This window comes from Sorex fumeus, unplaced genomic scaffold (genome assembly GCF_029834395.1).
Source record: "Sorex fumeus unplaced genomic scaffold, SorFum_2.1 ptg000035l, whole genome shotgun sequence".
NCBI classification, from domain to species: domain Eukaryota; kingdom Metazoa; phylum Chordata; class Mammalia; order Eulipotyphla; family Soricidae; genus Sorex; species Sorex fumeus.
The window spans coordinates 8,950,029-8,963,978 of NW_026606092.1; the positions used below are offsets into that span (position 1 = coordinate 8,950,029).

The following is a 13,950-nucleotide window of genomic DNA, read 5'->3' on the forward strand; positions in this document are numbered from 1 at the left end:
TCCCTCCACCAGTGTACATTTCCCATCACCAGTGTCTTCCTTATTCCTCCCGTCTTTCAACACCCCTCCCTCCCTCCCCTCAAGAAAGCCTGGAGATTTCAGTCACAAAACCCGTCTTTCAACACCCCTCCCTCCAATTCCCCCAGCCTGACTCTATGGCAGGCACTTTTCTTTCTCTCTCTCCTTTTGTGTATTATGGTTTGAAATACAGGTACTAAGAGGTCATTGTGTTTGTTAGGATGTTGAGTATTTTTATTGGGAAGGTAAGGCTGGAGTAGCTTTTTTTTTTTCTTTTTGGATCACACCCAGCAATGCACAGGGGTTACTCTTGGCTCTGTACTCAGGAATTACTACTGGCAGTGCTCAGAGGACCACATGGGATGCTGGGAATCAAACCCGGGTCAGCCGCGTGCAAGGCAAACGCCCTACCCGCTATACTATCACTCCAGCCCCCTTGGAGTAGCTTTTTTTAAACTGGGTGGCAACTTTGAGGTGTGGACGTGACTGCCAAGGCTTCTGGAAGTACAGGGAAGTTGGGGGACTTGCCTCAACTCCAAAAAATCCTGGAGACTTCAGTCACAAAACCTGCATACCTGGACTGGAACAATAGATAATACAGTAGGAAGGACATTTGCCTTGCACGAGGCTGGCCCAGGTCCAATCCTCAGCATCCCATATGGTCCCCTGAGCACCACCAGGAGTGATTCCTGAGTGCAAGAGCCAGGAGTAACCCCTGTGCATTGCTAGATGTGACCCCCCCCAAAAAATAACCCTGCATACCTAAATTTTCATCAGATTATATCTCGGTGAGGTTTATCCTGAGTCAGTGGCATCCAATCAAGGACATGGCAGCAATTTGGATTGTAGAAGGAAGTGGCTACTGGAGGTTTTGCTTGTGTGCGCACCAGGCCAACCCGACCCGCTCTGATAATGAATAGTCTGTTCATTAACTGGCTTGTGATCTCCTTTGAGATTTATTTATGAGTCTGTGAAGCAAAGCAGGTAGATGAGTTTACATAGTAGTCTGGTGCTGGAATTGGTTCATGGGAGTGAGTTCTGGTCCCAACTTCAAGAAAGCCTGGAGATTTCAGTCACAAAACCTGCATATCTGATTTTTCAACAGGTTAATATCTCAGTGAGGTCTGTTCTGAGATGGTGGATTCTGGCCCAGTGTTGGGGGCATGGTGGCGATTTTGGATTGTGTGAGCAAGCGGCTGCCAGGGGCTCTGCTTTGGTGGACACCAGGCTGACCTGCCTGCCTCTGATTTACCCTGGTCTGTTCAGCCTTGCACGGGTCCGAGATTAACTGTGGCTTTAGATCTCTTGAGATTTATTTACGAGTCTCTAAAGCAAGGCAGATAAATGAGCTTATATAGGAGGTTGTTTGTGGGCATGGCTCCTGCACTGTGTAAACTCAAAAAAGGACAGCACACCAGCAGCGGCGGTTCTGTCTCTCCCGTCGCCCACGTTCGGTAGTCTCACCCTGCTTCCCCACCCCGGGGAGGTTGATGGCGATGGGCAGGCGAAGGAAGAAACGAGGGCCAGGCTGGTTGGTCTTAGTTGCAGTTTATTCCAATCCTCTCTCCATCCACTCCAGTCTCTCTCCTCTGCTTCCCCTCCTGCTTCTTCCTCCCCCATGCTACTCCATTCTCCTTCTCCATGCCCCTTTATCCTCATTCTCTGGAGTCTGGATTCTGATTCTGATCCCCTTTTTCCTCTTGCAGTACAGTTAAATCCCAAAGCATGAGGGGTTGGGGTAATAATTACACATAGGTGTGGTCACAATCAATTGGGGTAGAATTCTTTCCTTTGGGGAAAGCCGCTTCTAGGACAGGTTGTCATTATCAGATCATCCCACCCTAGAGTCGGAATCCCTTGGATGTATTTCTCCTCTCCTTGTCCAACAAATATATAAGCATATATAATATAAATCATTTTGTATGGATATAGTAAAAAATGCCTTAAACTTATCGAATTACTCTCCTAGGGCCATCTTGATCTCAGACTACAGTACTCAGGCCAGATAGTCTTTCCTACCCCTAGCAGGGTCCTACTCTCGTTGTTGCTTTTGGATCATGACAGCATTTGTCTATGATCAAGTTCTTAACTTATAGTTAAGAATCATGGCACTTTGGCCTGGCCCATTTCAATGCCAGGGTAGCTCATCCCTTGCCCCTGGGTCCATTCAGTCCCTCGTCGGGACCCTACTTTTGGGGTGTTAGGAACTAAGGGCAACTAAGGCTTAAGTCGAGAAAGCAGATGCCCAGGAGTGAATAATATTCAAAGCCAATTAAGTCCTAAGTTACAAAGCATAATGTTAACGGTTTTCTTGTATCTATACAAAAAGGGCATTGCTTTAAAGTAAACTGTTCATAAGACATAAGGAGAGGAGAAAGGTAGTATTTCACTCATACATATAAAATCATAGATTTCTGAGGAATCTGACCTTACAAATTAACAGAGTCTGATTAGGGGGAAAGCTGATTAACTGGTTGGGGAGGAGAGCATAGGGAAGAATTTACAGATAAACACAATGGAATGGAAGTGCTTCCGGAGCACTGTGATGGGTGTAACCAGATAAACCTAAGCTCCTTGTCGAGAAAGGGAGAAAGGACAAAGCATTGTCATCCTACACTGCACACCTAACTTTTGGCCTTTTAATTTCTCGGGAAACTTGGTACCATGTTGTTGGGGTCCAGCCACAGGCACAGCAGCAACTTTGGGGTATCAGGAAGCCTGAAGGCACCATCAGGTTGCTGATGTCCTTGCCCCGCAGGTACAGGTTGACTTGCTGGTGTAGCCACACCTCCAAGAAGATGTGTACTTTTAAAGTTCCTTATTCTTTTGTTCCTATGAAGTCTCTGTAATCCAGTTAGTATTTTATTTTATTTTTTCCCTTCCCTTCTTCATTACTTTTGTTGCCACTGCTGCTTTAGTGCCTGTGGGTCACACATATGTGTGGCTGTGGTTCTTTCACACTGTAGCTGTTGGACTCACACATATGCTTCCCTTCAGCATGCTTCCAAACCCTGGTATGTGCATTTGTGCATTTGGGCATCATACCTCTGTAGTCTAATGCCCACACATATCTCACTGTATTACAGCTGGAAATCACTTGTGGTGCCAGAAATCACAGACCTTGCTCACATTGTAAGACACTGAGCTCTTTCCTTGGATCCCAAAGATATTTTCTAGCAGGAAAGAATCTTGCAAATATAAATACGTATCTCTAGATGGAGGAAAATGAAGGGCTAATGTTATTTTGATACTGCTTACTGAAACCGACAGAGTAACACTCCTTTAGGTGAGAAGGAAGTGACATTTCTGTTAGAGCATCTTCCGGGAAACTGACTTGTCTTGACTCTTGGAATGTAATTGGCTACATGGAATATTCATGACAATATACAGAAAGGCAAGCATAAGCTAACAAACGTGATACATTTATGGTGCCACTGCTCTCTCTTAACATTTGATTGATGCCTAAGTTTTAGAGAAACCTTAGGGTAATAAATTGAAACAAAATAGAAAAACCTTAAAAGTGTGAATATGTCATGATGAAATAAAATAAATTAATGTTGCCTTTGTGACTGAGTGGATCTCAGTTTCTGACATCATTTTTTTCTTGCATCAACTTAACTCCTGAATTTTTCCGTGGTCTCCACTCTTCACATCGCATCACAGAACATCTCTCTTTATTTATCCCTTTATAGGATTGTCACTGATTAAAATACACCATTATAGTCTACCATTGTTCCAAAATTAAAAAAACAAACAAACCTCCTTTTAGGTTTAATGTCCAGAAGGGTTCTGCTTATGTTTTCTTCAATATGTATGGATTCAGGCCTGAGATTGAATTGAATCTTCAGTCTATTTTGAGTTGACTTCTGTGCATGGTGTAAACTAGGGCTCTAAGTTCATTCTTTTTTGGGGGGAATCACAGCTGGAGATGTTCTAGGGTTACTCCTCAGGAATTACTGCACTTAGGAATTATTCCTTTTGGTGCTGAGGGGACTATATGAGATGCCCGGGATCAACCCCGCTGTTGGCTGTATGTACAGCAAACTCCCTACCCACTCTACTATGGCTTCAGCCTCTCTAAATAAATTTTTTAACATGTGGCTGACCGTTTTTTTGCACACCATATAAAGCACTTTTAAAACTCAACAAGAAAAAATATTCAACATCAAAAATAAGAAGTTATATAAAATTCCAAAGGCATATAAAATAGCTCTGCATCACGTAAGGAAAATACAAGTCAAAACAATGAGTTATTACCTCACAGTAGTGAAGACTGGCATACATTTAAAAAAAAACCCAAAAGACTAGTGTTGGCATGGATATGGGGGAAAAGGAGCCTTCCTCCACTGGTGGGAATGTCAACAGGTTTAGCCAGTTGGAAATCAATATGAATACTTTAAAAAAGAACTGGAAATTGAGCTTCCATGTAATTCAGTATCTCCACTTCTTGCTTGGCCTCTATCCTAAGGGCCCCCAAACTATTCTGAAAACATTTGCGCTCCTGAGTTTCACACTGTTTACAGTAGCCCAAATCTGGAAACAACTCATATCCAAGAACAAGAACAAATGAGTGGATGAGAATCTATGGTGTGTGTGTGTGTGTGTAGTGGAGTACTATATGGCTATAAGAAAAAATAAATTCACGCAATTTTCTGTTACATGGATGAATCTGGAGAGTATCATGCCTAGTGAAGAAGTCTGAAGGGGAGCAATCGATACAGAATTAACTCTCTCATACATGGAATATAAAGAAACATAATAATGGAATAACAAATGCCCGAAAGCAACAGAAACAGAACTGGTCTACAGAATAGAGCTTACCACGGGTGGGGTGAGAGTGGTATGTGGGTGAGGGGACACTGTGGGGGAGGATGTTGAACTGTTGTAAGAAACCCTATCATTAACAGTTTTGTAAATCACAGTGCATATCATTAAAAAATGTTGACTGTCAAAATAAATCTCTCTTCTACTTAAAGAATTTACCATCATTTACTGAAGTTATGACACTGCTATCACTGGTTGTAACTGGTTTCCTCGAAATATTAACAGTTAATGCTTTTTACTTACCTGTTTCTTAATTTTTGGTTTATGGGCCACATTCAGCTATGCTCAGGACTTGCTCTTGGTCCTGGCTTACTGCAGTGCTCAGGCCTTACTCTGACTCTACGTTCAGGGGCAGTCCTGATGGGACTTTGGGACCAGGTTGGTGGCATGCAAGGCAAGCACCCTGCCCTCTGTCCAATCTCTCCAGCCCCTGAGAAAATTTCTTTTAATTGAGAAAAAGGTCTCTTATAAATAAGGGTTGAAGACCAGTTTGGAAAAAAGCTGATCAAATAATGCAATAGTCTTACTGCATTCCCCAGAGGAATTCTTTGAAAACCAGGCTCCTCATTCCCTGAATGTTGTCTGTGAGTTCCCTCTGGAGGAAATGGACAGGCAGCTCCTGCTAATGTTGGAAGGTGTTTACTCTCCCTCCCTCCAGGGGACCTCCTAGCACCTGTGCTTTGTGGCCAGCTGGTCAGTGAGCTTTGGTGTCTGCTGTCCTATGACTGATACTAATGGATGACTGTCTTTCAGCTTTCATGACGCTGGTTATCATACTGCTGAACATGTTCTGGGGGATTGTGTTTTTTGATGGCTGTGAAAAGAAGCAGTGGTATATCATTGTCATCATTCTCCTGACCCATATACTGGTGTCCATGCTGGTGAGTATTACCACGGTGCTCAAACTGTTTTAGGAAGCTCAAGTTCATCTGTCTAAAAAATGATAGAGCCTACTCCAAGTGAAAAAAGTGCTCATGGGAAAATGAGGAAACTCAGAAAAAAATTGTGTAACAGATGACTAGAGGATGGGGGTAGATCTCAGTGGTGCAGCGTTGTCTTCACATGTGAGCCCCCTGGATCTGATCTGATCTTATTTAAAAAATGAAATAAGATATGACTGATATATGTCTTCTAAGTCAGCAGGACAAGTTTAGTGGTGGGTTTTTGTTTGTTTTATTTTGGCGTCCATGCCTGGCTCTGTGATTTAGAGTTGCTTTTGGCAGTGCTGATACAGGGAGGGAGACCTGTGGGTATGGGGTTCGGGCCTGGCCTCCTGCAACACTAGGTTTTGTTTTTGTTTGTTTGTTAATCTGATTAAACATTTTTCTTTTACTGGGCATATTTCCATTGGGAATTGTCTTGCATTATTTTTGTGTGCATTCAAAATAGTTTCTATGTTTTTACATGTCTTTAATTCATCCATTTTGATAGTTTCATGTTGTTCCATTATATTTCCAGTTTGTTTGACTGGTTGATAGCATCTACTTTGGTTATAATAATGCCGTCATAAGTGAGGCACTTTTCAGCATGTTCTTTAGTTGCAAGGAGTGGAATTATGAAATCAAATGCTCTCAATCTTTTAAAAGACCTTGATGCAAATTTCTAAAATCATCTCCACAAGCTTGTGTCATTTTTAATTATTCTGATCAATAATTAGAATGGACTAGAGTGTCCATTCCACCCCTTCCCTGATGACATTATCATAATACCATTTTTCAAAGTAAAAAACAAATCTCACGTAGGTATGTTTTTTGGCACTACTAATACACTGAATCTGACTTTTGGCATAATTTGCTGTCATATGAGAATTAACCTGTGACTGCCTTGCATAGACCTGTTTATCTCTCCCTTCTGGTGAGGTCCTGCCTCATGTTTCTCTCTTCTTTCAGTTAAGGTTTCTATCAGTTTCCTTTCCTATGTATCTTGCTCTCTGTCCCATCCAATATGGAATCTTACTGCTTCCCCTTCCTTAGGCCTTCCATTGGTGCTCCATACTAAATGTACCCTTAATATGGTGGCTTGCACAAACCTGCTTGCACATCTTCAGGTAGAAAAACTGAAAAGAGAATTAAAATATTAGCAGAATTTATTGCGGGTGTTGAAGTGTGGATTTTTAAATATTTAATAGCTTAGGCCCTGTTCTACATTTTCATAATCAGAAAAGAGACTCCATGAAAAAGCAAAAACTTTCTCTTATGGACCCACTTGCCAGCCTTTTTGCTTCTGAGTCATTCGTAATTTATTTTTCTGAGCACTTTTTTATGATCCATGGACTGTTTTAGATGAATAAAAACAGTTTACTGACCAAAACAAAAACTCCTGACTTTATCATATATTGGGAAGAGATCCAATAAGCAGTAGGTACAGTAACTAAGAAACTATATCATATGTTAGAAAGTTGCTGTGGGAAAAAGAAAAAATAGAGATCCTATACCCTTGGCATTTGATTGCAGAGCTGAGATCACCGAGCAGTGAGAGCAGGGAGAGGAGGCAGGGGTGGACTAGAAGTGGGGGCCACAGGGACTATGGGGGAATATCTTGGGCACTGGTGATGAAGGGTCAGTGACTGTGTACATCACAACCACGTTTATGCTTTTCACACTTGTAACCATGCTCCCCAAACCACAATAAACATTTAAATAATAACATTAATACTAAAAGTGATCAGGGAATTTCAATTTTTTTTAACCATGCAGTCTGATTTGGATTCATTGTGAAGGTAATATTTAAGCAATGAAGTGAAGTAGATTTGCTCACATGACCATCTGTAGAAAGAGCACTGGGAACTGAATAGCTCCTGGTAGAGTCTTGATATTAAAGATCTTCTTACGCATGTTTATGGAAGTGAGTGTGGCCAGGATAGAGGGTTATGGACTTGAGTTGGGAAGGGAAGGAGAAGTTGGAAGTGAGAGCCACTTCTTTTTTTTTTTTTAACATCATTTTTATTGAGGTGCTGGGGTTGATAATACTGTTAATCATAACTTTTCATGCATACATTCCACCCAACACCACATCCATCACTGGGGAACCCAGTTCCTTTCCAGAACTCCACTGTCCCAAGGAACCTTCCTACGCACCCTCACTCCATGTGAGGTCAGTCTGTATGCAAAATCTTCAGGTCCAGTGTCTTTGAGCATTTTGTTGGAGAACCATAGCTGTGTAAAGCAGGCCTTTGCCTTTTCCTTTCAGTGAAACAGGAGTCAACATGAATGTTGAGGATAAATTTGTGATCTTTCACATTTTAAAATTTGAACTCCAACTGTTGGGTTGAGTGGACTTTAGTGGGGAAGATAGCACAGTAGCCAAGAAAAAGACAATCCTAACTGGGGTGAGGTGGCAGGGAGACAAAGAGAAGTGGTTGGATTCTGAACATATTCTGAGAAGGGGCAGTGTTTCCATTTGGAATGGGTGTGGTATGTGAGAGAAGGAAGAGGAGTCAAGGACCTCTCCGAGGTTCGGGACCTGGGTAACAAGGATGGAGTTGCCATTGGCCTTGATTGGGGAAGCTTGTGAGAGGGGAGATGAGTTCTGTTTGGGCACTGTACCATAGAGGGATAGTTTGGATATCCAAGGTTGGCAGTTAGATGCAAAGGCTTGCAGTGTGGGAGAGGAATCTAAGTTGGCAACTGTGACTTCAAAGTATGAGTGCAGAGTATGACAGGAGGCTTGTGCACTGAGCCTGAGGACATTCTAACATTGAAGGGACAAAGGAAGAGTCAGCATAGGAGACTGAGAATAAGTGACTAGTGTGGAGGTCAGAGGAAATCCAGGCGTTCTTGATCCAAGTATATTTGTTGGGGTTGGGGTTGGTCTGGCACACCCAGTGGCTTACTCCTGGCTCTGTGCTCAGATATCTTTCCTGGCAGAGCTTGGAGGACCATATGGGGGTGCTGGGGATCAAACACAGGTTGGCTGCATGCAAGGCAAGCACCCTGCCTGCTGTACTGTCTCCTAGGCCACTGGATCCAAGTGTATCAATGAAAAAAAAGGAAAAAAAAATTAAAAAAAAAAAAAGCGGTCTTAAAAAAAATAAATAAAAAAAATAAAAAAAGAAAAAAAATTATGAGAAAGAACAGAACTGGAAGCATTAAAAAAAAAAAAAAAAAGAAGCAACCAGATACCAGAGGAATTAAATCCAGACTTCTTTGGTTTTCAGGGTTTTTTTTGTTGTTTTTTGTTTGGGGGCCACACCCATGGTGCTTAGTGATGACTTCCTGGTGGGGCTTAGGGGATCATATGGGGTGAACCCTGGTTGGCCTCATGCAAGGCAGATACCCTACCTACTGTACTGTTCTGTCCCTCAGCCAGCATCATTTTATTTAATGTAGGTTTTGCACATTTTTCTCTCCAGCTAGAGTTTGATTGTCAAGAAATAGATTCCCATCTTTGTGTCCTCAACCCCCGGTACAAAATAGATGGCCAGTAAATGTTCAGTATTGAATAATTGGTATTGTTCTCTTTAGTAATAAAAACAAACCCAAGGAGCTTGACAAATTAATATACCAGAAAGTTAACAGTAGTTATCCCTAAATGGGCTATAGAGTTCTCTCCTCTTTCAGGACTTCACCCCTTGGGCTGTGCCCTCTCCCAGTATTAGCACATAGACATCTTCCATGTGAACTTGTGACTGCTGCCTTTCCTCTCTGCCATGCCCCATTGACTCGATTTCTGTCTTAGCTCAACTTCAGAGTCATCTTCCTAAGAACTGTTCTCGCCTCTCTTCCTGTCATGCTTGGAGTCCATTCTGGCTTCTATTCTTCCTTTCTTCTAAACCTCCACTTGTCGGGATCCAAAAGGACCTGTGTTTCCTAAGTTCCAGTGAACATTACTCATTTCCCCATTTCAACAATTTTCAAAAGGAATGGTACCTCCCAATCACATGACTTCTCCAAACTTCACTGTTGCTTCTTTCCAGACCTCTTGACTGACTTTCATTCTTCCACTTAATTTTCAAAGGTTGGAATTTATCAGGACTTGGTTTTGACTTCTCTTTTCCCCTCTCTCCGGAATAACTCCTGGGTCAATGCATGGTTAGCCATGGCTTGAGACACTGCCCACTGGCTGTGCTTCTATAATCCTTCTATCCCAAGCTTGTCTTGTCTCAACTCAGATGCCTTCCTATCATCTGCCTTTTAAAATACTCTTAGCAATCTCCTCTACTTATCAGTTGATTTGAGACCACCCAAGCAGTGTACAAGGGGACACAGGAACTACTCCCAGCAATTCTCTACCAGCCGGGTGAGATGGTTCAAATCTAGGGCTAAATGTGATGTGACACTGTTTGGGCTCAGTGGTGTTAGGAACCTCCAGGTCAACACCTGACCGTATTGGGGCGGGGGGCAGGGGGAGGCATGTAGTTTTTGAAATACCCAAGCTAGTGAAAAATCCCTGTTTTCCTTTATTTTAATTTGTTCCCTGTGTTCAATAAGTTTGATCGTATGTCCAAACTTACATTTGTTCCCTCTGCAGACCCTCCTAAGTCCTCATTATGAAATCAGTCTGGTGTCATCATATATCATCATGGTGATCATGGGCATCTGGGCGTTCTTTGTTTCTGGAGGCAGCTGCCGAAGCCTGAAACTCTGCTTGCTCTGCCAAGACAGGGACTTCCTTCTCTTCAATCAGCGTTCCAGATAATAGGCCCCAAGAACCAGCATCTCTCAAACAGTAAGCTGTGTCTTTGGAGGAAGCACAAATGTGCCTTTTCCTAAAAGTCTCTTTTCCAGGTAGAATTAGAAAAAAACAAAACTTATCAAGCACCCAAATGGCTTTCACATAGCAGCACTGTTAAAGGGAGACTTCTAGGAGGTGCATCCCTGCTGCCCATACTAGTCACCTGGGGAAACACAAGGAACTCTGCTGTCAGGCTTCTCTCCAGAGAAATTGGTCTGGACATTTTTAACATTTTAATTAGATTATTATTATTATTTTGACCATACCTGGTGGTGCTAGGGGAGGTTCCTCTCAGCTTCATGCTCAGGAGTTGCTCCCGGCGGTGCTCTGGGAATCCCTTGCTGTTGGGGATCCCCCATGCAAAGCCTGCGCTTTGAACTGGACAATTTTATTTTTCCTTACACTTCCCAAAAGACACTATTGTGCAGCCAGGTTGAAAACTATTGGTTTCCAAATAGGAAGTTCCTGAGACTATCCTAAGTAAATAAGAATCAGATGTGTAGTTGTCACTTAATTCACCTTATGCTGAGCAAGTCAGTATCTGCATGTCAGATCCTGGTGAGCTTGTGATTTTTCTTTAAGTTCTGAAGTCACAAAGGAAAAAGGGCTATCTCACTTGTGAACTGTTTTTATGGACTGCACTCAGACCCATTCTTCTGAGAACACGGTAGGCGATGCTTCTAAATGCAATTATGGCATTGGCTTACCATGAAAATTTAGCCAGAGTCAACTATTATGTACTAAGTAGTATTTTTCTGCATTTTTTTTGCTTTTTTTTCAGTCTAGGTTTTGCTTTTAGTCTAGAGGCTTCGTTTTTAAGCATAGATATATTTAACTTTAAAACTCAATTCTAACTTCCTGGGAAGGTATTCTAAAACCAAGAATTTTGTGTACTTCTGTAAACCTTTGCTTTGGTGAAGGTTTTCCGTGGGCTCTGCTCCAGAGCAGTGTTTGTCAGTAAGTGCCACTGTGTAAAGCATGTTGTTTTCTCTGTCAGGCGCATGTGCCGGTGGCCGAGATCTCCCCAGGGATAGGCTTTGCTTGAGCTGGCAGAAGTTTGACCAGAGCATAAGGAAACCAAGTCAGTAGTGTGGTACAAACACGCTAAATTTCCTTTTGATCTATCTGCCCAGCATGTTCCCCCAGTGGTGGAGAATAAACCTGGAAATGTGTCTCAAGCTGCCAAATTCATACTTTTTCACAGTTATCCATGTTATCTTCCCTACTGGTAAATGTTGCTGGGTTTTGGCAGCAGATAAAATATTCCCTTTATAGGAATATAACAACCCTAAACAGCCCTTTTGGTTTCCTTTAAAGAGGAAATGCCAGTGAATTGTACCTTGACTCACTGGAAATTGCTTCTGTGCAGTGGCTTGTTTTTTGACGTGGGTGAGTGGTTTGGAGCTATATCTGGCTTGGGATGCTCCTGGCTCTGTGCTCAAGTTTCACTCTTAGTAGTGCTCTGGAGATCATGTGAGGTGCTGAGATCGAATGGAGGTCAGACGCATGGAAGCCAAGCACCTTATGCTCTGTTTTATCAGTCCAACCCCCATTTGATGTCTTCTAGGGACCTCATGGTCTGAAATGGAAATCCCCCCTCCTACCCCCACTTAAATGATAACCTTAGTGACTTCCGCATGGCCAGCAGAATGTCTCTGAGAAATAGGAGCAGCAATGAGAGACCTCTGTTATGAGTGACCAGTGGGAGAATTTCCCAGCACTGTGGTAGGGAAGAAGAACAAACATGTTCAAAATAGAAACACAACCAGTATTTGGGCTAGTCATACAATATTCTAGGGACATAACTGGACATGGGAACTAGATCTATATTAGCGAGAAATGGTCCCATGATTAAATGGCTAGAATTAATCTAGTGGTTCAAGAAGAGTAAGACAATCTCAAAAGCACTTACAGTTATTATCCTTAAGTTGACTCCAGCACTAATACCAGTCCTTCTGCTGGCATTTAAAGGTATTAGCTTTGGAAGTGGCTCTGCAGAAGAGCTTTCCTTGTACGATGCCCTAGGTTTCATCCCAAAACAAAACAGATTGAGTCAAGAACTCAGTATCACTTAGTGAAATTTACTGTGCGAAGTTGAGAGGGGAATGCTCCCTATGAACTGGGATTTATTCTTATTGGAATATAGTGTTCTGAACAAAAGAAGGAGATTATATAGTTTGTCATTATTATTGACTTGCAAATAAATCTTGGATAGACTATCTGCTGGTCTGTAATATATAGAAGAAATATGAGAATATTAATTTTGTAATAGAGTTCTGAAGATATCCTCCTGTACATCAATAGATTTAATATTAAGAAATGAAACTGGGATGTTATTAAATCTCATTTACACAACCTTGTCAGGCAATAGGAAATTGTTATTTGATGGTGATATCATTGTTTTAGTTCAGAAAATGATTTACTAATCTTTGATTATCTGTGAATAAAGGACCTTGTCATCCTGATTTCTTTTAGATTGTGAGCATTGCCATAGTCAACTTGGGCACCGTTGTTGCAAATAGCCTTGCTTTGCCTCATGCCAAGGAAGTCTACAGGGAGGTACAGCTTCCTCTGTTGTGTACATATTGAAATGCTTCCTGTTGTTGCTGTTGCATTCATTATCTATAATGAGCGTTTTGGGTCCTGATAGTATTTGGAGAGGAAGAAGGAGATGTTGATGTCCCATGTTATTCAGGCAGAGTTTTCTCGGTTTGGAGAGAAACTGGGTATGAAGTTTGACTTTGGGTGTGAATATCACTGTAGCACTTGGATATATTGCTATGTGAATAACATTTATTTTGAATAAAAGTTCTATTTAATTGTTCGTTCAGATTATAACTTAATTGTAATTTAAGAGATTTCATTACCTCAGTCTTGGCCTGCCTGGCTGGGAATGTCGGAATAATGTCTTCAGGGGTTGGGGTAGGGGTTGGGGTAGGGGTTGAGGTAGGGGTTGGGGAACAGGGTATAAACCCAGGCTCTCATATGCCAGGTATGTGCTTTTCCACTGAGCCACATCCCCAATCAGCAGTAGTTCTCTTTTGTAAGTAGGGAAACCTTGGCCGAAAGAAATTAACGATACCTGAAGAGAGCATAGGAAACACCCTCTGTTTCCAGTACAGGCTCTCTGTTCCAGGCCCTTCTCTCTGTTCCCCAGTAGGGCTTTCCCATCTGGTATGATTTCATCATCACTTATTTATTTAGTTTTGATCTGAGAAAACATAGTATGTTTCTGCATACTAATGGCAGTAGCGTTTCCAGACCTCCAGAGCCCTGCTTCTAGACCTTACCAAATCGGAACACATGCCTTCCCAGAGCAGGAAACCTGTTTTTTTGTTCTCAAGTTCTTTTCAGTGTTGGCTGAGAAAGGCAGACCCACATTTGAGATGTTTCTGCCCTGCAGGGCCCAGAGAAGAGCATGTGAAGTTTCTTTTC

The 13,950-nt window shown here is 42.1% G+C and overlaps 1 protein-coding gene across 2 annotated transcripts in view; it reads left to right on the plus strand.

The window, feature by feature from the left end:
• The window catches only part of APH1B (aph-1 homolog B, gamma-secretase subunit), a 35,102-nt gene extending 21,666 nt beyond the window's left edge, over positions 1–13,436 (plus strand). The window contains exons 5-7 of one of the 2 annotated variants that reach the window (XM_056117650.1): positions 5,596–5,723; positions 10,312–10,509; positions 12,991–13,436. In XM_056117650.1, coding sequence (XP_055973625.1) covers positions 5,596–5,723; positions 10,312–10,479 — 296 coding nt within the window. In that variant the 3' untranslated portion in view covers positions 10,480–10,509; positions 12,991–13,436. Of the gene's footprint in view, positions 1–5,595; positions 5,724–10,311; positions 11,688–12,990 lie in introns of those variants that run through there. The other variant, XM_056117649.1, reaches the window with a different exon arrangement.
• The last annotated feature ends 514 nt before the right edge of the window (positions 13,437–13,950 follow it).